This window comes from Giraffa tippelskirchi, chromosome 1 (assembly GCF_054371585.1).
Source record: "Giraffa tippelskirchi isolate mGirTip1 chromosome 1, T2T-mGirTip1v1.2.pri, whole genome shotgun sequence".
NCBI classification, from domain to species: Eukaryota; Metazoa; Chordata; class Mammalia; order Artiodactyla; family Giraffidae; genus Giraffa; species Giraffa tippelskirchi.
This window is the reverse complement of record NC_137275.1, coordinates 74,740,019-74,765,387: the sequence shown is the minus strand read 5'-3', so window position 1 is coordinate 74,765,387 and position 25,369 is coordinate 74,740,019. Positions and strand designations below refer to the sequence as shown.

Below are 25,369 nucleotides of genomic sequence, written 5' to 3'. Positions count from 1 at the left end.
GGATCTTGCTCTGAATTATGTTGAAGAGTGTACACCTGTGTTTTTCTCAGAGAGTTCTGTAATGTCCTGTTTCTAAGCATTTATCCATTTCTTTTAGATTATCCAATTTGTAGGTATGTGATTGTTCCTAATAGTCTCTTAGGATCCTTTGTGTTTCTGTAGTATCCACTGTAATGTTTCCTCTTTTTCATTTAAAATATTTTGAGTCTTCTTTTATTAATCTAGTGAAAAGTTTGTCAATTTTATCTTTCAAAAAACCAGCTTTTAATTTCATTGATCGTTTCTGTATTTTTTTTCTGGTCTCTATGTATGTTATCCCCTTCCTTCTGCTAAATGTGGGCTTAGTTTCTTTTTCTAGTTCCTTAATGGATAAAGTTGGGCTGCTTGAGATCTTTCTTTTTAATGTAGACATTTATTGCTATAAACTTTTCTTAAAACTGCTCTTGCTGCATCCCATAGGTTTTGGTATGTTGTGTTTTAATTTGTGTTACATTCAAGGTGGGTTTTTAATTTTCTTTTTGGTTTCTTTTGTGACTCATGGTTTGTTTAGGAGTTTGTTGTTTGATTTCCACTTATTTGTGAAAATTTCAGCTTTATTCTTGTTATTGATTTCTAGTTTCATACCACTGTGGTTGGGAAAGATATGATTTCAATCTTAAATTTGCCACACCTTGTTTGCCAAGAGGTCATAAGACCTCTCATGTGACCTGTTGTGAAGAATGTTCTGTGTGCATTTAAGAAGAATGTGTGTTCAGTCTGTTGGATGGAATGTTCTATATGTATCTGTTTGATTAATTGGATCTGAAGTATGGTTCAAAAAAAACTGTTTCTTTGGTTTTCTGTCTAGATCTATCTTTTGTTAAAAGTGGAACATTGAAGTCCTCTAATATTACTGTATTGTTGTCTATTTCTCCCTTCAGATCTTTGTTAATATAGAAATCCCTGCTCTCTTGCGGTTTTCACTTGCATGAGTATCTTTTCCTACACCTTCACTTTGAGCCTGTGTATGTCCTTAAAGCTGAAGTGAGTCTCTTGTAGGAAGCATACAGTTGAGTCTTGTTTTTTTAATCTCACCAGCCAATCTTTGTTTTTATTTGAGAATTCAAAGATTCATATTTAAAGAAGTTATTGAGAGGTAAAGACTAACTAATGCCATCTTTTTTTTTCTGGCTGTTTTGAGGTCATTTGTTACTTTCTTCATCTATTGCTACATACCTTTGTGAGATGTGAAATGACTTTCCATAGTGATATGCTTTAATCTGGGCTTCCCTAGTGGCTCAGATGGTAAAGAATCCTCCTGCAATGCAGGAGACCCAGGTTCAATCCCTGGGTCAGGAAGATCCCCTAGAAGAGGAAGTGGCAACCCACTCCAGTATTCTTGCCTGGAAATTCCATGGACAGAGGAGCTTGGTGGGCTACAGTCCATGGGGTCGCAAAGAGTTGGACATGGCTGAGTGACTAACACAACAACAACAATGCTTTAATTTCCTTCTCTTTATGAATCTACTGTAGGCTTTTGCTTTGTTATTACCATGAGGCTTACATAAAGTAACTTAGTCTACTTTAGGCTGATAATTTGATTGAGTGCAAAACCCTTTTACTTTCCCTATGTTTTTACGTCAAAATTTACATATATCATGTATTCATTAACAAATTATTATAGCTGTAACTTTTTAAAAATACTTGCATCGTGTAGCTTTTATATTAGCATTAAATAACACACTACCATATTAGAGTATTCTGAATCTAACTATATACTTCTCTTGACTAGTATGTTGTGCATTTTTATGTTTTCAGGTTACTAGTTGGCATCCTTCATTTCAGCTTGAAAAATGCCTTTCAGCATTTTCTATAAGTAAAGTCTAGTGGTGGTGAACTTCCTCAGTTTTTCTTTGTTAGGCAAAGTATCTCACCTTCATTTCTGAAGGAAAAATTTTCATAGGTATTCTTGGTTGGCAGGTTTTCTTCTTCAGTACCTGAATATATTATCCTATTCTCTTCTGGCTTGTAAGGTCTCTACTGAGAAATCTGCTAATTTCCTGATGGGGGTTGCCTTTTATGAGACTTTTTTTTCTCTTGCTGCTCTAAAATTTTTATTTTAGACAATTTTTAATGTCTAAATCTTGGGAAGATCATTTTAGATTGAAATTTTGGCATAACCTATTAGTTTCAAGAAATTGGAAGTCCAAATTTCTCCCAGGTTTGAGAAATTCTCAGCCATTATTTCTTTAAGTAAATTTTCTACCTCTTTCTCCATGTCTTCTCCTTCTATAACTCCAGTGGTACATACATTGTTTCTCTTACTGGCGTCCCCAAGTCCTATAAGTGTTCTTCCGTCCTTTTCATTCTCTTTTCTTTCTGCTTCTCTGATTAGATAATTTCAATTGATTTGTCTCATTGATTCTTCGTCTTGTTAAGTCTGATGTTGAAGGTCTCTGTTGAATTTCTCAATTCAGTCATTGTATCCTTCAGCTCCAAAATTTTTTTTCAGATTTTCTATTTCTTTATGTACATCTTAATTGTTCTTATACTATTTTCCAGATACCATTCAATTGTTTGCTCTCTTATAGCTCTCCAAGCATCTTTAGACAATTATTTTATATTCTTTATCAAGAAATTCCTGGGTCTCCATTTCTTTAGGGCTGGTTACTTGAAATTTACTAGATTCCTTTGGTGGAGACGTATTTCCCTGATTCTTTGTGACCCCTGTAGTCTCTCCTAGGTGTCTTGTGCCTTTGACGAAGCAGTCACCTCCTCTTCCAGACATTATGGATTGATTTTGGTAAGTGAAGACTTTCACACCTGGAAGGGTTGGGGGAGAGCACAACACACTGTGACCCCAGGTCAGGGGTGCAGGGTAACAAGGTTATGTGATGGCAACGGATCCAGGAGCAGGGCAGGGTCATGGTGGTGATCTCTTTGGTTCAGGTTGCCAACATCAACAGCATCAACAACTGAGTGGTCTTTGATGAATGCTGCAGGGAGTCCACAAAGGCTGCAATGGCTGTTGGGGTCCTTAGCAGCACCCCTGGGTCCAAGGAGCAGGACCAGTGGTAGTGAGTGGAACCAGTGGTGTATACACACACAGCTATGGGGGTCAGCTACAGACACCTATGTAGTGGCAGGGGCCAGGTGTGTGTAGACACACACCTAGTACTGGGTGCCAGGGCAGGCAGGCAGGGCCAGGGCCCACTGTGAGCACCCCGGCAGCTGCAAGGGTCCCTGGATGTCTGCATGTTCTCCCATGGCTGCACAGTCTTCCCTGGGTGTGTATACGGCAAGGGAGGTGTCTCCAGTGACAGGAATCAAGCTGGCAGTGGACAAGTGCACAGCTGGAGGAGCTAGCCCCAAGTACACACATAGTGATGGGGCATCTAGGCTGCTGTCGTGTACTCACATAGAGGCCTGGCTGCTAGTGAGGTCCCTGGGCTCTAGCAGGGGCCAGAGTAGGGCAGGCTGGGGAGAAAATAGGTAGGGACTCAGGTGGCTGATGTCAGTGAATGCAAATGCCTGTGGAGTCCATGGTGGTTGTGCTCTTGGTTTCTTCAGTGGTGAAAGCTGCTGAAATATCTGTGGAGCAGGTGGCTAGGAACTCCAGTCGCTCCTGCCGTGTGCCTGTTTCTGGGAACCCCTGCTTTTCTTTCTTGTTCCTAGCCACATCTCTCAGTATCTCAGCTTTGCCAGTCTCTGAGTAACGTGAAACTGAAGTGGAACCTTCATGAAGTGACCCAAAAGGCTGGGGAAGCTGATCATTCACCCCACTCCCCCTTTCTTCTTTCTAGCTAGCAGCTCCCTCTTGGTGCTGAGTACCGCTGGTTTTGGGGGTGGGATGATGCAGAAAGAATGAAGCTGTCTTCTCCTTTCTGTGGGGTTATTCTCAGGTTTGATGTTCAACTGCATTGCTGAAGTTTAAGTGGACTCCAGAGCTGTTTATGTTCATGGATAGATGTCTACATGTTGATTTCTGTGGAAGAATGGTGACTAGGGATCCTGCACTGCATTTTGGTGGCCTCACCTCCAGTCCTGCAACTCAGGAACAGTCAGATAGAAGAGATACATAGCACAAGGTATGTGGGAATGGGCGTAGAGCTCAGTGCCCTCACCAGGCACACCACTCTCCTAGTACCTCTACATGTTTTATCAACTTGGAATCTACTATTTGACCATCATTCCAAACTATGGTCTGGGAGAAGTTAAATACTAGGTTGATCACTCAATGTCAACAGACACCAGCTCCAGTGGGACCCACTGCAGATGACATAGGAACGGCACACCCTATCAGTATTTTAATCCTATGATCATAGAAGTGCCTTACTGAACTACACAGCGGCAGGACAACAAAGCACAGGATATCTCTGCAGATAGATGCTCAGGAAAGTTACCTGCCCCATCATTATATCTCTAGCTAGCTATCTCTAGTTAAATTTTGCTTCCCACCTCTAACAGCTGGGCATAATACAGATCACAAGTCCACATCCGACCAGTTTAACAGAAAGCAAGTTATTTTCTCTAAACATTCATTTTTTTCATGTGAAATTAGAATGATAATTATACTTACTGAGAGCTTGTTATGTGCTAGGCACTGTTCTTTGTGCTTTCCATTAATTAATTAATTCTCATTGTAACTCCATGAGAAAGGCACCATTTTTATTCCCATTTTAAATAGGAAGAAAATGAGATACAGAGAGGTTAAGATATTTGCCCAAGGCCATATAGCTAGTAAGTGGTAGAGTCAGGAGGGCAGTGGTGGCAATTAAACTGAATAGTGCATAGATAATGCTTGCTGCAGGGTCTGGCACACAACCAATACATGATAGTTTTTATTACAGTAAAAACCTGGGTGTGTATTTTTTGGGTTAATCTTAGACAAAGCTTGATTTTACTTGTTCTCTCAATTCAACATCAACTATGACCAAGTTCCTGCTAAAACTTTAGTAAGTTATCCACAGTTTTATTGTGGTTCCTCCAAGTCTCACCTCAAAAGGTTGGGGCAAATCTTTTTCTGTAAAGGGCCAAGTATACATTAGGCTTTGTAGGCCAGTAATTGCTGTTACATATCCTTTTCGTCCCAACCCTTTTAAAATGTAGAACCCATTTTAGCTCGCAGCCTGTAGTTGGTTGGCTCTCTAGGATAATTAATAGAGAACCATTCTAGTCATCAAAAAAGGCTTCACATGGAGACAGACTAACAGAATTGGCTAAACTGCCTGGTTACACTGTCATCGAATCCCACCTACCAAAAGTTGCCTTGTTTTAATGAGATTTTTTTCATTAAATTGGTACATTCCTGAAAACAGTGAAGAAGCTTCCTAATGTTTTCAGAAAAAGTAGGTAGGTAGGTATATCTAGAAATGTCTTCCTAAAGAGTGTTCTAAAGCAATACCTGATAAAGAGGAAAAGAGGAAATTATGCCAGGAAAAAAAATTTTTTTTACAAAAGCAGCACAGAATTTCGTTCATGCAACAAATATTTAGAATTTACTGAGCATCTCTATATGCAGGCACTGCTCTTGGTAATGGAATTTCAGAGCTCGAAGGGACCTTAGAAATTATCTCGTCTAGTCTCATTTCATGGAAAATGAGAATTCTGAGGCCCCCAAATTTAAAATAATTTGGCTATCGCCATTCAAAATTAAATGTAATAGACTTTTCTGTCCCTCAAATTGAGCACTTATGTATGCTATTAAATGTTTGTTGAAAGCTATTATTCTCTACCACTTTTAAATTGTCTATTAAGCCTGGTAAAACAATACATGGTAATTGTTTTTAAAACTTATACACAGCAAAAAAACTTTTCTCTAAGTGGGCTAATTAGCATCAGCCATTAGATTAACAAGTCTTACATTCACCTTTAACTTCTCCTTTTCCCATAAGAAGCCCATCTCTCCTGTCCACACCCCCACTGCTCTCAGTTGCTGTCTTTCTCCTCTATCCTTCCCACTCCATTCCTCCACATGTACCCTCATTCACATTTTCTTTAAAACCAGGGTCAAGTCATATCACTCCTCCTCTCCCTACCCACAGGTTCTGAACATTTTCAAGGTCCAAGGCTTTGCCTGGACCCTCAGTGCCAAACTTACCTTCTTTCTCCCCAGTCTTATTTACCACTATTCTATTATTGCCTCTGATGCACCCTTCAAGTTGTTCCTGGCCCTTTCCTAAATATGCCACCATATTCAAGCTCTTTCTAAGGCATTCCCCTCCATGCAGAATGCTTTTTCACCCATCATAACCTTGAGAAATCTCATCCATCCTTAATGCCATCGGCTACCCCTACCCTGTTTTCATTTTCCCAGCAGTCAGCTCTACTCTATGGCAGGAACCACATTTGACCTTCTGTTAGATTATGTGGATAGATGATTTAATTCTTCTTCTACTGAAAGCAAGCTACTCATTCTGCAAGTACAAGAAGAAATAGTTCTGGTTACATTAAAACACCAAATTTATTGCATAATATTGAACTATATGCACACACATAGAAAATAAACATTTTGTATAACTGTATATCTTTTTTTAAATCTTGTATTATAAAGACTGAAAAACTACCAATTGGGATAAGTTTTAAAAACAAAAAGCAAAAGCAAAAATCTACAGTCCTTCATTGAGATTTGATGCTGTCTCATGGTTCATAAATACTTCATTTTATATAAATAAGTCTTTTCTCTAGTGACTAGGAATTTAAAGTTAGGCTGACATGGATTCTTTGCTCATATAGAATTTTCTTATCTCATGAAGAAGGTTCAGCATGTCGTGATTTTTTAAATACATATATTTGCTTCAAACACAATCCCTAAAATCCCATTGTAAACAAACATTTCAAATGCAATAAACAAAAGTCCCATAATAAAGAATGTCCTTAAGTCTTAGCAATTAGGGAAGGGGGGGGGGAATCTGAGTAGAAATATTTGCAATTTAAATAGAAATAAAAACTAAAATAGACTGCATGCATCCACTAGAAGGAAAGGAAGGGAGCATTAAGTTAGGTAACAGAATGTGATGAAAAGTAGCAGGTAGGGAGGAAAGACAAAGTGGTAGAGATGGAAAGTGATTGATAGTTATAGAAAAAGGCAAGAAATTTATTTTTTCTACTTTTCTAAGAGAAAATACTCCTTAAAAAAATTAATGCGACCTGCTCCAAAAGCAAAATGATGGAAGAGGGCGGGGACCTGTTACCTCATCTTTTTGTCAGAAGGGCTTGGTGGAGCAACCAGACAAAATTCGGCTCAGCTGCAAAGCTAAGCAGCTTTGCACAGCTTTGAGGAGGGCCGGGAACAGGCAGAGCCACAGGAAGACAGCTAGGCCAGCGAGAACTTTAAAAAAAAAAACAAGGCATGTTTGTTAAAGGCTCCCATAAATTCTCAAGAGTTCTGCCAAAGTCATAGACCCAGACTCAGCTTGTTGGGCTTGGGAATTTCTGAAGTAGTCCTTTCCTCCTTAGTCCTGAGGGTTGGGCTGCAACAAGCCAGGAACATTTCCAAGGCTGCAGAGAAAGGAGATGTTCTACATGTGCAGGAGAAAGGACAGGTCAGTCAAATCATTCTTGCAGAGGAATGAGAAGTCAGAAGGACAAGGAAGTGTTAGGAGGAAAGATTAGGGCTGAGAGAGAGATTTGGGAAATAGTTTAAAAATCTACTGCCATTTTATCCAGTAGAGTGCAACACAGTCACAAGTGCAAGGAACACTGGGGAATTTGGTTCAGGTTCGGGATTCAAAAGTTCCAACCTGCTATACAGTAAAAAAAATAGAACTCACTCCCTATGATTTTTCTGTATCGGCCTCACTGTGGCTATTGAGGAAGGAAGGGAAATCTGGGGCAAGCTGGGGTTCTCAGGCCAAACTGAACCCCTCGTAGTTGTCGAGGGCCTGAGTTAGCCGTGCCCGCAGGACCTCTTTGCTGCTGTACTTAGGGAGGTCAAGAAGGTTGTAGCAAGTGTGGGCCACAGGCAGGTACTCCTCTCCACTGGCTGTGGACTGGATGACGATCTGCAGGCTGGCCATGCCATAGATGGGAATGCGATCGCTGCCCGTCAGGAACACTGTGGAGAAAGAGAAGGGGAATTACCAGCTACGCAAATGTGCTCTCGGTGGCCCTGGGAAGTACCGAAGGGAAGGAGTGACACCCTGTGGCTCATATGAGAACTGCAACCACTTTTACGTGTGATTCACATTAATATTAAATATGCTCACTCTTACAGAGCAAGAGACTGACTTTCAAATTCTGTTCTTTTGGTTTCATATGGACTTAGAACTCTATACTTTTCACTGGCTAATTTCAGACCCTAATTATATGCTAACACAAAGAATACACCCAGTGAAAAAAAGCTCAAAAATGCCCTCACATAAAAAATGACCTCGGACCTAGTCTGTCATACAGAGTGAAGTATGTCAGAAGAGAAACAAATACCGTGTATTAACGCACATATGCAGTATCTAGAAAAATGGTAAAGACGAACTTAATTCCAAGGCAGGGATAGAGATGCAGAGAATGGACATGTGGATATGGGGGTAAGGGTGGGGGAAGGTGGGACAAACTGGGAGATTAGGATTGACACATTTACCATGTGTAAAATAGACAGCTAGTGGGAGCCTGCTGTACAGCACAGGGCGCTCAGCTCAGTGCTCTGCGAAGACCCAGAGGGGCGGGGTGCGGTGGAGTGGGAGGGAGGTACAAGAGAGGGGATACATGCATACATATATAGCTGGTTCACTTTGTTGTACAGCAGAAACTAATATACCCTTGTAAAGCGATATATGCCAATAAAAAGTTTTTAAAAATCATCCTTCCCTTAAAATGGCCTCCATCAAATGTGTGCTCTCGTAAATGTTATCAGCCTTCACAAAATCAAAGAGGAAGGGGATTGCTGCCAGAGGAAAAGAGCTGACCTCAGGGAAACCAGGAAGACGATAGTCTATGTGGCCTCAGGGTCTCCTCTCCCCTCAGGTGTCTGCTTCTACCCGACTTTGCTGGTGAATTTCCATTTGGGATCTGTTTGCTTGCCTTTCCCTTAAACCAGGAGATCTGACACCGGCAGTATATGAGACATTTCACTCTTGCGACACACTGTGACTTAGGAAAAGAGACCAACCCTTCTGTGTTTTCCAGCACCAGATAACCTTCTTTGTTGAACTGCTAGAAAATCTACAATGATATCATTAGTTAAGGAGCACTTTCAAATAACCTGCCACTACCCGAGGCTGTGATATATATAAACATTCTTGCCAAATCTATAGAGTCTAATAAAGACTATAATAAATATAGTCTAATAAAGTCTAATATTATTAGACTATAGAGTCTAATAATAGATTTATGAAAGACTAAAGGTCTCTCAACAGAAAAATGTCTTATTTAAAGGAAACCCCCAAACCAAGAGCAGGCTCTTCGTGATTGTCACAGCTCTACAAGCTCCACTGGCAAATCTTACCCTGTCACTTGACTCATATGCCACTGTTTCTCAAGAGCTCATGTAACTGGGCAGAGGGGAAGCAGGGATTTTTTAAGGAATTCTGTAAGATCTCCACTTCTTCTCATCTTTACTCCCTGTGAGGAGTAGAATCTGGGGGTAAACCTTACATTAATATTAATATATGCTTATTCTTATAAAGCAAAAGAGACTGCCTTTCAAATTCTGTTTTTAAATTTTATACTATTTACTGGCTAATTTATGACCCTGATTATAGAATGACACAAAGATTTCTACTATTTTTAAGAGGGTCGATTTGTTCATGTGAACTAGACTTCATTCTCCTTTCTGAATGTATTACCATTCTCAGATGTCATCCAGCCAGTCACAAAAGACCACTGATTGTATGATTTCATTTATATGAAATTTCCAGCACAGGGGAATCCGTAGAGACAGCAGATTAGTAAGGGGTGGGAAGCTCGGAGAAAATTGGGAATGATTGCTAATGAGTACACTGTTTCTTCTCAGGGTGAAACACATGTTCTGAAACTAATTGATAGTTTCACAACTGTGAGTATACTAAAAACCACTGAATTGTACACTTTAACTTATTTAGTATGTGTGTGTGAATTAAATCTCAATAAAGCTATTATAAATCACATCTGCCCAGTTACACTTAGAGTGGACACTCTAATATTTTTAAAAGGCTAGAGAGATAAGGGAGGTTAATCCAAACAATTTAATTTCATCAATGTAATACTTCAAGGAATCACTTACATATAAAATGCCTAGTATTTCTAGAGCAATAAAAAAAAAAAATCAGTGAAATGCTTTTCTTCCTTTCATTCAACCCATCCTATTAAGCAACAAATAAAGATTAACAACCACTACTGTGCCTGAGATATCACTAAGACAAAAAGTGTAAATATATTTCCTTACTTAGCCTTTCCCCGGAGAAGGAAATGGCAAGCCACTCCAGTATTCTTGCCTGGAACATCCCATGGACAGAGGAGCCTAGTAGACTATATAGCTCATGGGGTCACAAAGAGTCGGACACGACTAGTGACTGAGCACGCTTACCCTTTACCATTTAAAAGAGTTGAACTTCACCCACGTAGTATACCATCCTATACCAAATACAGAACCGAAATGTGGACAAATACCGTATGGACATTACTGATACTTACACAGAAACTTCTTCTTCTTTTCCAATGGGAACTCATGAAATGTTTCCCAGAATAGTTTCACGGTGGGATGTGTGGCTGAGTAATCACCCTTGTAGATGGCAGTCTGCCCAAAAAAGACAAAAAGAAAAAAAATTATCTTCCAGAAGCAGAATATTACAAGTGGACATCTGTATACCATTTGCACTGGAGAGTAAGAAATAAACACTGAGATGAAGGAGACCCCCAAATCCTACTTAATCACAGATCACTTAGAAAGGAACAAGGTCTGGGTATTCCTGCCCAGGCCACTGCTACTCACTCAGAAGTAAAAGACTGCATCTTTTAGGCTTACCTCTTCCAGTTCCTCCCAGTTGTAGCTGCTGTTCCCCACCATCATGGCCCTCAGTTCTGAAGGCTGGAAGAGCTCTAGCACTTTGCCACCACACACCTTTAGGAAGCCGCTGGAGAAAGCTGTGTACCACTCATGAACTGAGATTTGGAAGACATAATTCACATAAGCGTCCACAAATTCCTGCCTGCCAGGAGAACAAAGAAATAGAATACATTTAGCCCAAAGATCTGTAGAATTTATCAAGTTCCCCTTCTACACTGAGGTTGAGAGAGATGAAAAATCCTCACCAAATTTTCTCAGCAGGAGGCATTCTACAGCATCCTATAGGTTACCACCCAGCCCTAGGATTCCAACAATGACTCTCAGGTGATCTGGGGGTAGGGGAGACAGGAAGGAAGGGGAGGGCGGCAAGCAGGTGGAAGCATAATATTGACTTTATTTTTCCTGAGGTGCTCCAGGTTACATCTTGTTTATGGTCCTACATAATTTAGTTCAGAAGAGACTTTTTCTGCTTGAAAGTCTAAGATGATGGTTCTAGACTACTTTTCTTTTCTTTTCAGAAATTAACAGTTAAACCCATCTACATGGACCACAGCCTTGTCTAACTCATTGAAACTAAGCCATGCCGTGTGGGGCCACCCAAGACAGAGAGGTCATGGTGGAGAGGTCTGACAGAATGTGGTCCACTAGAGAAGGGAATGGCAAACCACTTCAGTATTCTTGCCTTGAGAACCCCATGAACAGTATGAAAAGGCAAAAAGATAGGACACTGAAAGATGAACTCTCCAGGTCGGTAGGTGGCTAATATGCTACAGGAGATCAGTAGAGAAATAACTACAGAAAGAATGAAGGGATGCAGCCAAAGCAAAAACAACAACCAGTTGTGAATGGGACTGATGATAGAAGCAAGATTCGATGCTGTAAAGAGCAATATTGCATAGGAACCTGGAATGTTAGGTCCATGAATCAGGGCAAATTGGAAGTGGTCAAACAGGAGATGACAAGAGTAAACATCGACATTCTAGGAATCAGTGAACTAAGATGGACTGGAATGGGTGAATTTAACTCAGATGACCATTATATCTACTACTGTGGGCAGGAATCCCTTAGAAGAAATGGAGTAGCCATCATAGTCAACAAAAGAGTCCGAAATGCAGTACATGGATGCAATCTCAAAAACGACAGAATGATCTCTGTTCATTTCCAAGGCAAACCATTCAATATCACGGTAATTCAAGTCTATGCCCCGACCAGTAACACCAAAGAAGCTGAAGTTGAACAGCTCTATGAAGACCTACAAGACCTTCTAGAACTAACACCCAAAAAAGATGTCCTTTTCATTATACGGGACTGGAATGCAAAAGTAGGAAGTCAAGAAACACCTGGAATAACAGGCAAATTTGGCATTAGAATACAGAACGAAGCAGGGCAAAGGCTAATAGAGTTCTGCAAAGAGAACACACTGGTCATAGCAAACACCCTCTTCCAATAACAAAAGAGGAGACTCTACACATGGACGTCACCAGATGGTCAACACCGAAATCAGATTGATTATATTCTTTGCAGCCAAAGTGGAGAAGCTCTATACAGTCAGCAAAAACAAGACTGGGAGCTGACTGTGGATCAGATCATGAACTCCTCATTGCCAAATTCAGACTTAAATTGAAGAAAGTGGAGAAAACCACTAGACCATTCAGGTATGACCTAAATCAAATCCCTTATGACTATACAGTAGAAGTGAGAAATAGATTTAGAGGACTAGATCTGATAGACAGAATACGTCATGAACTATGGATGGAGGTTTGTGACATTGTACAGGAGCCAGGAATCAAGACCATTCCCCAAAAAAAAGAAATGCAAAAAAGCAAAATGGCTGTCTGAGGAGGGCTTACAAATAGCTGTGAAAAGACGGGAAGCGAAAAGCAAAGGAGAAAAGGAAAGATATACCCATTTGAATGCAGAGTTCCAAAGAATAGCAAGGAGAGATAAGAAAGCCTTCCTCAGAAATCAATGCAAAGAAATAAGAGGAAAACAATAGAATGGGAAAGACTAGAGATCTTTTCAAGCAAATTAGAGATACCAAGGGAACATTTCATGCAAAGATGGGCTCAATAAAGGACAGAAATGGTATGGACCTAACAGAAGCAGAAGATATTAAGAAGAGGTGGCAAGAATACACAGAAGAATTGTACAAAAAAGTTTTTCATGACCCAGACAATCACGATGGTGTGATCACTCACCTAGAGCCAGACATCCTGGAATGTGAAGTCAAGTGGGCCTTAGGAAGCATCACTACGAACAAAGCTAGTGGAGGTGATGGAATTCCAGTTGAGCTATTTCAAATCCTGAAAGATGACGCTGTGAAAGTGCTGCCCTCAATATGCCAGCAAATATAGAAAACTCAGCAGTGGCCACAGGACTGGAAAAGGTCAGTTTTCATTCCAGTCCCAAAGAAAGGCAATGCCAAAGAATGCTCGAACTACCGCACAATTGCACTCATCTCACACACTAGTAATGTTCAAAATTCTCCAAGCCAGGCTTCAGCAATACATGAACCATGAACTTCCAGATGTTTAAGCTGATTTTAGAAAAGGCAGAAGAACCACAGATCAAATTGCCAACATCCTCTGGATCATCGAAAAAGCAAGAGAGTTCCAGAAAAACATCTATTTCTGCTTTATTGATATGCCAAAGCCTTTGACTGTGTGGATCACAATAAACTGTGGAAAATCCTGAAAGAGATGGGCATACCAGACCACCTGACCTGCCTCTTGAGAAACCTGCATGCAGGTCAGGAAGCAACAGTTAGAACTGGACATGAACAACAGACTGGTTCCAAGTAGGAAAAGGAGTACATCAAGGCTGTATATTGTCACCCTGCTTATTTAACTTATATGCAGAGTACATCATGAGAAACGCTGGGCTGGATGAAGCACAAGCTGGAATCAAGATTGCTGGGAGAAATATCAATAACCTCAGATATGCAGATGACACCACCCTTATGGCAGAAAGTGAAGAAGAACTAAAGAGCCTCTTGATGAAAGGGAAAGAGGAGAGTGAAAAAGTTGGCTTAAAACTCAACATTCAGAAAACTAAGATCACGGCATCTGGTCCCATCACTTCATGGCAGATAGATGGGGAAATAGTGGAAACAGTGGCTGACTTTATTTTTCTGGGCTCCAAAATCACTGCAGATGGTGACTGTAACCATGAAATTAAAAGACGCTTACTCCTTGGAAGGAAAGTTACGACCAACCTAGATAGAATATTAAAAAGCAGAGACATTACTTTGCCAACAAAGGTCTGTCTAGTCAAGGCTATGGTTTTTCCAGTGGTCATGTATGGATGTGAGAGTTGGACTATAAAGAAAGCTGAGTGCCGCAGAATTGATGCTTTTGAACTGTGGTGTTGGAGAAGACTCTAGAGAGTCCCTTGGACTGCAAGAAGATCCAACCAGTCCATCCTAAAGGAGATCAGTCCTGAGTGTTCACTGGAAGGACTGATGTTGAAGCTGAAACTCCAATACTTTGGCCACCTGATGAGAAGAGCTGACCTATTGGAAAAGACCCTGATGCTGGGAAAGATTGAGGGCAGGAGGAGAAGGGGATGACAGAGGATAAGATGGCTGGATGGCATCATCGACTCAATGGACATTGGTTTGGCTGGGCTCAGGGAGTTGGTGATGGACAGGGAGGCCTGGCGTGCTGCAGTTCATGGGGTCGCAAAGAGTCGCACACGACTGAGCAACTGAACCGAACTGAACTGAAACCCATCTACATTTGTATCCTTCCCTACTTTAAAGGTAATTTCCTAAAGCCTCACTCTAAATCCCTTAATCACCTCGGAAAGAACTGTCTTATACAATGGCTTCACTAAGGATCATTCAAATGCTAATTAAGACAATGCTGTGCTGTGCTTAGTCACTCAGTGTGTCCAACCCTTTGGGACTGTGACCCGCTAGGCTCCTCTGTCCATGGGGGTTCTCCAGGTAAGAATACTGGAGTGGGTTACCACGCCTTTCCCCAGGGTATCTTCCCAACCCAGGTTTCTCACATTGCAAGAGGATTCTTCTTACCATCTGAGCCACCAAGGAAGCTAGATAAGACAATAGCTTCCTGCAAGCCTGACTCACAGCAAGCTGGCTTCCTGGGTTGCTTATTGTAGGTAAGGAGTTAGTTTTCTGGGCAGGCTTCTGCAGGTTGCAGGTCAGAGTTCTGGTTCAGTTTGTTTTTTTGGCTGTTTGTGATTTTTTTTTAGCCATTTTTTTTTAAACTGAAATAGTTAATTTTGAATGTTTTGTTAGTTTCACGTGTACATAAAGATGTTACAGAAAAACTCAAAAGTTTTGGCCAACCCAATATATAGTGGTGTGTATGTTAATCCCAAATTCCTAATTTATCTTTCCCCCACCATCCCCTTTGGTAACCGTAAGTTTGTTTTCTATGCCTGTGAGTCTATTTCCTTTTTATAAATAAGTTCATTTATATCATTTCTTTAGACTCCACATACAAGTGATATCATATGATATTTGTCTTTCTCTGTCAGAGTTCTCATATTTTTATATATGGTCTGGCCATTGTCTGTATATATATTCCACCTCTGACTAGTGAGGATGTGAACTGTGAACTGAGGCATAAACACCTGGGAGAAAAAGTTGCCAATATCTTGAAAAGTTGAAAATGTTAACACCCTTTAACCCAGCTACCCTACTACCAGGTGGTGTCCCAGAGGGACTCTTCACATAACTGCACAAGACAAGTACAGGAGTGTTCATTGCAACATTTTCTTGTAATACAGAGAATTCGGAGAAACAAAACTAAATATCTAGTAATATGAGAATGAACAAAGAAAAAACGATAAAGTCATATGATGGAAGCCATAAAGCATAATAGCACTCTAATGGAATTGTGCGTGCATGCATGCTAAGTTGCTTCAGTGGTGTCCAACTCTTTGCAACCCCATGGACTGTAGCCCATCTGGTTCCTCTGTCCACAGGATTTCTCCAGGCAACAATACTGGAGTGGGTCACCATACCCTTCTCCAGGGGATCTTTCCAAGCCAGGGATCTTCCCAAGCCGCGTCTCTTACATCTCCTGCATTGGCAGGCGGGTTCTTTACCATTAGCGCCACCTGGGAAGCCAGGTTAATAGAATCAATTAAATCTATAATTATCCAAAGGAATAGAATCTCCAGAACAATGCTGAGTGAAAACCAAGTTTCTGAATGTTAACTACAATATAATAGCACTTAGCACTTCCGTAAGTTGTTTTTTAACACTTAAAACATATTTCTATCTATAGAGCCAGACAGTGGCTTTGCCACTTATGGCTGATGATCCTTGGGCAAGTTATTTAATCTCTCTGTGCCTCATTCTTTTCATCAGTAAAATGGGGAGAATAAGAGAAGGTAACTAATAGGGCTATTATAAAAATTAAATGAGTTAATAAATGTAAAGTTTTTAGAACTGGGGCTGCTTTGTAAATGTTAGTGATTATTATATTGTTTATGGCTAGGAGATTTTGTTTAGGAGTATGAAATTATATATAATGTATATGTAAAATGTGTTTAATAAAAGCATTAATGTAAAAAGATTTTTGTCTTAAAACACATATTATAAAAATATAAAAACATGAAAGAATATGCATAAAATTCGTAAGAGTTTTGTCTATATGGAAAAGGAGGGTGAGAAGAGGAGTAGGATTAAGAGGATGTACAGCAAGAATGTCAATGGTTTCAGGAATTCTTTTTTTAAAAAAATCTGAAGCATATACTATCTGTGTTTACTGTGGATCATAGATACAAAGATGTCTGTCATATTAGTTTTGTGCTTTTCTATATTTATGTCTTTTTCTAAAAATTAAAAAAACTGACACTATGAAGACAGATACTTGCCACGTCTCCTCTGTGACACTACACTTCACAGAACTACAATTTGAACATCTTGTGTTTCCTCCAGGCAGATCCAGTCACCAATAACTAAACAGTCTACACCAATAACTGTTGTATGAGCCCTAACAGTTGATTTTTATTCCCGTTTTGGAATGCAAGTGCTTTTACTGTGAAAGCATCAACTTCAAAGATAGCTAGAGAATAAACACATTGCCAGCCACACAACCAGAAAACATGAACGGCCAGGCTGCCTACCCCACTGAAGTTCCTTTGGTTCAAAGATTTTGGTTGATTTTGATAACTGACCATTTGGGCCACTCGCTTTTTTCTCCTCCCACATATTAAATTCCTCCTCTGATGTTTTAAATTTATAAATAAAGAATAAGCCCAGAAGGGACTTCAACGGTGATCTGATGGCTTGAACTCTTCACTCCCACTGCAGGGGGTGTGGGTTTGACCCCTGGTCAGGGAACTAGATCCCACATGTTGCAACTAAGAGTTTGCATGCCGCAACTAAAGGTCCCATGTGCCACAACTAACACCCAGCACAGCAAAATATATATTTTTTAAAATAATTTTTTAGAAGTATGAGCCCATGAAACCCTAGGCCCTCACTGTCAACCTCAATCAAAGTAGAACCCCAGACTCTCACTCACACTCTCACTTTCTCTGCACCAGCCCCAACCCAACCTTATTATGTGGCCCTGGTAGGCTATGCAATTTCCAGGTCTTGAAGTAATAAACTTTTTTTCCCCCAAAGTGTCCTGATAATTATTTGTGAAGAGCATTTTGCAGTCATAACCATAACCACAAGGGCTGGTTCAATCACAACATTGGTTATTGATAGGCCGAGACCAGCACAAAGCACTAACAATAGGAGGTATAATACAGTGGATGGTGGAGTAGACAGGGGTGCAAATCCAGGGTCTGCCATGTCCTTTATCTAGTTACTAAGCTGCTCTTTTTTCATCTTTAAAATGGGATAAATGTTCAGTTTTTAAAATAAAAGCCACTAATGTAAAAATGTTGTACATCTTAACTACAGATGCTGAAAGTTCTCACAATGCAGACAATGTACTGCTTTCCTGACAAGGACAAAGCCTGTAAAACGAAGAATGTTGCCTGCCTTCTAGTTCTACAACTATCAAGTCATTAGCCAATGCAGTCACTGAAAGGAATGAAAGAAAGTGAAAGTTGCTCAGTTGTGTCCAGCTCTTTGCAACCCCATGGACTATACAGTCAATGAAATTCTCTAGGCCAGAATACTGGAATGGGTAGCCCTTCCCTTCTCCAGGGGATCTTCCCAACCCAGGGATCGAACCCAGGTCTCCTGCATTGCAGTTGGATTCTTTACCAGCTGAGCCACAAGGGAAGCCCAAGAATACTGGAGTGGGTAGCCTATCCCTTCTCCAGGGGATCTTCCCAACCCAGGAATTGAGCCGGGGTCTCCTGCATTGCAGGCGGATTCTTTACCAACTGAGTTATCAGGGAAGCCCTATAATACAGGATAAAAAACAAGATTAAATATTCTGTGTTTTTTGGTCCCAAGATAGTTATGATACATGTCAGGAAGAATTTCAGTGACACCAGATTCTTGATTCTTCCTATACATAAATAAGCACTAAAATCACTTACTCGAGATATGTGTGTGATTAGAAATCTTTCACCAAGATGTATGTTTGACTATATGTATTTTCCAGTCCAAAAAAAAAAAAAAAAATACATATATTGGCTCTTTCTCTACCTCTCAGGAGCAGTTCCTCAGAACTATCTGAGAGGCTGTCTCACAGGCTATAGTACTAAGTAAGGCCCCTGAGGGACTTATAGTCAAAGCTATGGTTTTTCCAGTAGTCATGTATAGATGTGAGTGGACCATAAAGATGGTTGAGCATAAAGGTTGAGTGGACCATAAAGAGAACTGATGCTTTCAAATGTGGTTCTGGCAAAGACTCTTAAAGAGTCCCCTGAACAGCAAGGAGATCAAACCAGCCAATCCTAAAGGAAATCAACCTGGACTATTCATTGGAAGAACTGTTGCTAAAGCTGAAGCTCCAATACTTTGGCCACCTGACACAAAGAGCCTACTCATTGGAAAAGACCCTGATGCTGGGAAAGATTGAAGGCAAAAGGAGAAGGGGGTGGCAGAGGATAATAAGATGGTTAGATAGCATCACCAACTCAATGGACATGAATTTGAGCAATTCTGGGAGACAGTGGAGGACAGAGGAGCCTGGGGTGCTGCAGTCCACTGGGTCGCAAAGAGTTGGACACAATTTAGCCACTGAACAGCAAGAACAAAGGCCCCTGAATAAATTCAAAAATCATCTCTCTCATACTCTGCATTTTTTATTTCAGTCAGCAGTTGCAGAAACCATGAATGGACCTAGTGCAGACTTTTCTCCTTCACTGAACCCTCCAAGGCACCAGCAAGAGCCCTTGTGCCTATCTACCTTCCTGGTGAGTCTAGACGAATTTGGCTGAGTGTCTCTTGTCTTGGTTGACAATCTTGAGTTTTATTCAGTAGTAAGAAAGGTACCCTACTTTCCATTTGTAAGATATTGAGAAAGTACCCAGTGGTGATTAGGTAGGAGGTTGATCTGATGTCTTTCCTCAAATCATCTATCTTAACGGGATTTCTTGGGTAAAAGTGAAGACACCATATGAGAGCTTTCAGCTCCAAAGATAAGGGACACAACTCTTCCTGGCCAGTTACAACTTTCTTGGGCAACTGAGGAAATGAGTGTGGCAGAGGCAAGTCCTCATACTGTGCAGCAGTCCCTAGGGAAACCCACTCATTAATTTATCCAGAGACACATATATAAAAATCGGCCATTCAGTGCTCAGAGCACCCACAGCAGTTTCAGATTGCCAGTAGGAGAAAACAAGACACAGAGAACAGCAGAAATGACTCTAGGGTGACACTTAGAAGAATTAAGCCCATAAACCACATACTGGCCCACCACAGTTTTCAACAGTGATTTTATTCTGATAAACCAACTTTAAAATGAGAAAGAGCCTCCCAAACAGAAGAAAATGGGGTGTCAGATGACCCCTAACACCCCAAATAGGTTTACATATGTATAGAACTTATACTTGTAAGTACTTAATTAGGAACTAAGGAAATCCTCTCTGAAATGGCCAAGGTGCAGCTATTTCTGACATTCCAAAACCGGTTTCTGCATAAGCAGTTAGAGAAAGCCACCTTGATAAAACATCTTTTCAAAATTCTAAGGGCACAAACTCCTTCTAGGAGGCACTTGCATTTTTCTCCTTGCATCTTTGAGACGTACATGTTCTACCAGAACGCTCAAGAACTCTTGCCTTACTCTTATTTAAACCATCTCTAATTCCTGGGACTGAGGGGGATAGAGGGGAAAATAGGCCTTTAAAATGCAAGCAAGGGACTTCCCTGGTGGTCCACTGTAAGACTCTGCACTCTGAATGCAGGCGGCCTGGGTTTGATCCCTGGTCAGGGAACTAGATCCCACATGCCGCAACTAAGAGTTCCCATGCCACAAGTAAAGATTCTGCATGCCGAAACAAAGATTGAAGATCGTGTGTGCTGCAGCTTAGAACCGGCACAGACAAATAAATAAATAAATAGTCAACCCAAGCGAGTTAAACTTATTCCAACTGTTATTTATAAACTAGTGAGTTTTATATTGTAATACTTGATTCATGACTAAGTTTTAAAATGAAACTATGAGATCTCTGGTTGTATCTGTCTATATGTCTGTGTGTACATTATAGATAAATGTCTCTACTTCTGAATGGTATTGCCAAAATTAATTTGTAAAAGAGCTCTCTACTTAATTGACTTACAGGAAATTAAGCACCTATATAAAGTCTCAGAAATATAGGAGAAACTAATCCAAATGAATTTCAGGTCACATGATCTGGTAAACATTCAGTCTTAAGTTAATATTCAGTACTAAACTTAGTTTAAGTTTGCTAGTTTAATTAATACAGACTCTTTAAAGTCGTCAACATTAAAAGTCATCTAAGATCTCATTTCCATTATAAGATTTGTCAGCAAGAAAAATAACCTGGTGTTATGGAATTTTTATAAGTAAATTAACTGTAAATGAGATGACAGTTTTTAGGTTGGTTTAGGAATAATTATATTTTATGGTCTGTTGTTAGTTGCTAGGTCATGTCTGACTCTTTGCAACCCCATGGGCTATAGTCTGCCAGGCTCCTCTGTCCATGGGATTTTCAAGGCAAGAATACTAGAGTGAGTTGCCATTTCCTTCTCCAGGGGATCTTCCCAACCCAGGGATTAAACCCACATCTCCTGCATTGGCAGGTGGATTCTTTACTACTGAGCCACCAGGAAACCTTTGTTTTTTTATGGTATGTTTACTGAAAAATAGCTTCTCCAAATATTTGGTTACTTGAAACTTTAGAGTTTTGCTAAATTATGTTAAATGCTGAAAGTTTATTGAATATCTAAACCATTCCAAAATAAAATTAGATACTGAAACATTAATTACTAAACATAGATTTCCTTTTACAGAGACAATAAGGATATTCAGGACTATTAATAAATATACTTGGCACCACATGGAGACATTTTCTATAAGAAAGCACTTTTTTTTTTAAGAAATTACAAACAGTATTCATAAGTTTGTCAGTCTACAGAATGCTAAAATGAAAGTTTAAAATTGCTTATTTCTTAGTTTTCACTAGAAATTAAGTTTTTAAGAGTTGAGAACTCTAGTTAACATATGTAATTAAAACTAATAAAATTAATAAGAGAAACATCTTTGTATACAAGGAAAAAAACAAGCTATAAGGAACAGAAATGCATTCTGTTAAGGGAAAAGAGAGTAATTTGTCCTAAAGAGAGGTTACAAAGAGAGAAAGAGAAAAAGGAGTACGGAGGTTCTTTAAAAAAACAAAAATAGAGCTATCATATGATCCAGCAACCCCACTCCTGGGTATATATCAGAGAAAACCATAACTCACAAAGATACATGCACCGCAATGTTCAGCGCAGCACTACTTACAATAGTCAGGACATGGAAGCAACCTAAATGTCCACTGACAGAGAATAGATAAAAGATGTGAGATACACACACACGTGCGCGCGCACACACACACTGGAATATTACTTAGTCATCAAAAAGAATAAAATTATGCCATTTGCAGCAACATGGATGGACCCAAAGATGGTCATACTGAGTGAAGTAGTCAAAGAAAATATCATATGATATTGCTTATATGTGGAATCTAAAAACATGGCACAAATTAACTTATTTACAAAACAGAAATTGAGTCAGAGATACAGAAAACAAACTTATGGTTACCAGTGGGGAAGATAAATCGGGATATTGAGATCGACATGTATACACTACTATATATAAAATAGGTAACTATTAATAATAAGGACCTACTGTACGGCACAGGAAACTCTACTCAATACTCTGTAATGACCTACATGACAACAGAATCTAAAAAAGGTTGCATATATATATGTATAACTGACTCACTTTGCTGTACAGCAGAAACTAATACAACCTTGTAAATCAACTATGCTCCAATACCATTTCTCAAAGAAAAAGAGAGAGAGAAAGTATAGGAAGAAATCTAAAGGTAAAAAAGGAAGTCATAGAATGATGTAAAAAGAAACACTGAGAAAAGAGTTTTGTGCATGGTCTGGACTGGCTAAGATTAGAATAAACTTAGTTGAGTAAATGAATTACAATGTTAAAGGTAAGATGGTACAAAACTAGAATTTGGCTCCCTGTTAAGAGGACAAAGTTTTCTTGGAGTATTGGTATGATTTTGATAACAGATTTTGAAGTTTTTTTTACTTCTTAAGTAATCTGTTGTAACTTTCTATATGTGCCTTTGAATCTTTGTCACTTTGGTTAAGTGGTAAGTATTGTTTCACAAAGACCTATAATTCTATTTGACCAAGAGTTTTAAAAACTCTTGATATCTTTGACAAAATTCCTCATATTGATTTCTAAATGAAGTTCTTTTGACCTATAGATAACTGGGATGCTCCAGAGGGCCCCTGAAACATCTTTGAGAGAAATATTAAACTAATTGGGCTTATTTGATATGTTAAATTACATGGCTAGTATAATCAAATGAAAATAAATAAAATTTAATATTGTAATAGTGTGTAAAAATGCCCCAATTTCCTTGACAAATGCATTGTAATCAGGTCTTTAACTGCTTTTTGAAAGTCTTTTGTCATCAATATACAATTACTCTTTTACTCTGATGCTTTTACAAAAATGCTTTATCTCCAAGTAGACTTATAGAAAGGATTTTTTAACAATCATAGGTTTCTGGTAACTTTCAGATCATACTGCCCAACTAGGTAAGACATTAAATAACATGAATGGAAAACCTGATGGCTTCATAAAACTGTAAACAGAGGATCAAGAATTAGTAACATGGGACTGAATGAACTGATGAGGATGGCTATAACTTTCAAGTCTCGGAAAAACTATTGCTGATTCTTTTTAATGTTTTGTTTTCCCAGATTTGAGAAAACTTTTTCTCTTTCCTCTTAAGCTAATTATGATTTATAGCAGTTTGGTAAATTATACCTTTGTAAGCAGAATTGAAATATTTATCACTTCTCTGATTTCTCCAGAATTTGGAAAGTCTTGGTGAGTATTCTTATTTTCATGGCAATATAATTATTTGCACAATTTCAATAAGAATCTGTTCTCTTTATAACAGGAAATAATTGGAAACACTGGCTATATTACCATAACTTTGGATGGGATGTCATATTTGAGACTATACAAAAATCAGACATGGCCAGACAACTTCAAAGATCTGAGGTGGACTTAATGGAACCACAAAGCCCCTGTGAAAAACTACCTAGTACTTTTGCTTATAGGATTCCTAAAAGCCTTATCAGGTGAATAAGGGCGGCTACTTCCTGGCAGGTGCATGGATCTCAAGATTTTTTGTGGACCTGAAGAGGAGAGGAACATGCCCAAATCTGTAGATTTTGCAGGCAGAATCTGATGCCTAGTCCTTGACATGGCTTTTCTGGCCTGAGGGACCTTTTAAATGTTCCATCTGAGATTCCTTATGAAGAGATTCAGCAAAAGCAATTTCAAAGAGCCTACATGACCTTAATTTGGCCATAATTGGGAGAAATGAGGGTGATTTTAGAGAGAAAAATTTTATTTCAGTGAATATTAATTTCTAGTGTTGTTAACTGTTTTTGTGGTTTGTATTTACTGCCTAAGACTCAACTTCCTAGATGGCTCCTTGTTAATATGCTGTATTATTGTAAGATTTAATTGAATTATTAAAAGGACATTCTAAATTTATTTCTGAAGCTTACCACAGTAATCTATATTTGCATTAAGATAGATGCCCCATGACCTGCAACCAGGAGATTATATACTGGAAAGACATCATTCAAAGGACTCTCTCCAACCTAGATAAAAGGACCCCATCAGGTACTCATGACTAGCTTATACACAGTGAAACTAAAGAGAAATGATCCTTGGGTTCACATTTCCCACTGAAAAAGAGCCCTGCACCAGACTGGTCTATAGAGAGTGCTCCTGACCTCAAAATCCCCTTGAAACAACACTCAGAGGAGAAACTACATTCACACCAGCCTGAGAAGACAATATCAGGAGTAGACAGCTGTATTAAAATGCACGACCAGACCCATATGATCATTTATAGTGTTTTGTTGATTTCTTGGACCTTTGCATATGAATCAAATGTTTTTTCTTTTTAATCATGAACAATAATCCTATACAATTTAAAAAATCAATCCAATTTTCAGACTTGTGGTCACTTACCTACGTCCAGTACTTCTGGTTTACTTTGGTGGATTTCTTATCTCCAAGGCTCTAACTGGATGGCCCTTAGAAAAATTTATTTTAGAAGAAAGACATTATAGGGCCACTAATGATACTACTAGATGGGAATCCCTCACTTGGCTAATCAATCATACTTTTTCTGACCCTGACCATAACATGAATTCCCTTTTAAAGTTACTCAAGCTCAATCAGAACAATGAGCTAAATTTCAAAGAATGTAACTTCCCACTTATTAGAAAAGACCCTCCCTCAATTATGGGATGGATTTATATAGCTAACACTGGGCTACAGTCATTTAAAGGCCTGCCTATGTCGAGAACAATTAAATCATATTAAAGATAACTAGTCAAATAACAATAGAAAATTAAGCTGAGTGCCTTATGAACAATGCCAACATATTATTTCCCTTAAATACAGCAATTAATATGAAACAGACTGGGTCAAGTGACCAGAAATGCTGGCTTGCACCTAATGGAACTCAATGGTTTTGTGGCACTAATTTGTGGCCTTGGCTTCTGCCAGAATGGATAGGAAGATGTATCCTAGGATTCCCTTGGGCTCAAAACCACGTGTGTTCCAATTTAGATATGACTCCAACAAATTTACCACGTATACAAGCCTGATGGATCAAGAGATCTGTATTTCACTGGCCTGACCATTTAGCAGCTATTTCTGTGCCTTCAGTAGGACTAGAAGATGTAACCACCCAGATCAAAGCCTTCACAAAATTCCAACAAGCCTTAAATGA

At 39.4% G+C, this 25,369-nt stretch overlaps 1 protein-coding gene and 1 long non-coding RNA gene across 12 annotated transcripts in view; one reads left to right on the top strand and one right to left on the bottom strand.

Moving 5' to 3' along the window:
• The window catches only part of LOC145546731 (uncharacterized), a 38,195-nt gene extending 14,083 nt beyond the window's left edge, over positions 1-24,112 (top strand). The window contains exons 4-7 of the long non-coding RNA XR_014083172.1: positions 2,713-2,782; positions 3,882-4,067; positions 19,163-19,264; positions 23,510-24,112. This is a non-coding gene — a long non-coding RNA (uncharacterized LOC145546731). The remainder of the gene's footprint in view (positions 1-2,712; positions 2,783-3,881; positions 4,068-19,162; positions 19,265-23,509) is intronic.
• HERC3 (HECT and RLD domain containing E3 ubiquitin protein ligase 3) overlaps positions 6,424-25,369 on the bottom strand; it is a 138,114-nt gene continuing 119,168 nt past the window's right edge. For all 11 annotated transcript variants that reach the window (XM_081594402.1, XM_081594362.1, XM_081594395.1 and 8 more), the window contains 3 exons: positions 10,919-11,102; positions 10,588-10,690; positions 6,424-8,035 (listed from right to left, as the gene is read on the bottom strand). In XM_081594402.1, coding sequence (XP_081450528.1) covers positions 7,827-8,035; positions 10,588-10,690; positions 10,919-11,102 — 496 coding nt within the window. In that variant the 3' untranslated portion in view covers positions 6,424-7,826. The remainder of the gene's footprint in view (positions 8,036-10,587; positions 10,691-10,918; positions 11,103-25,369) is intronic.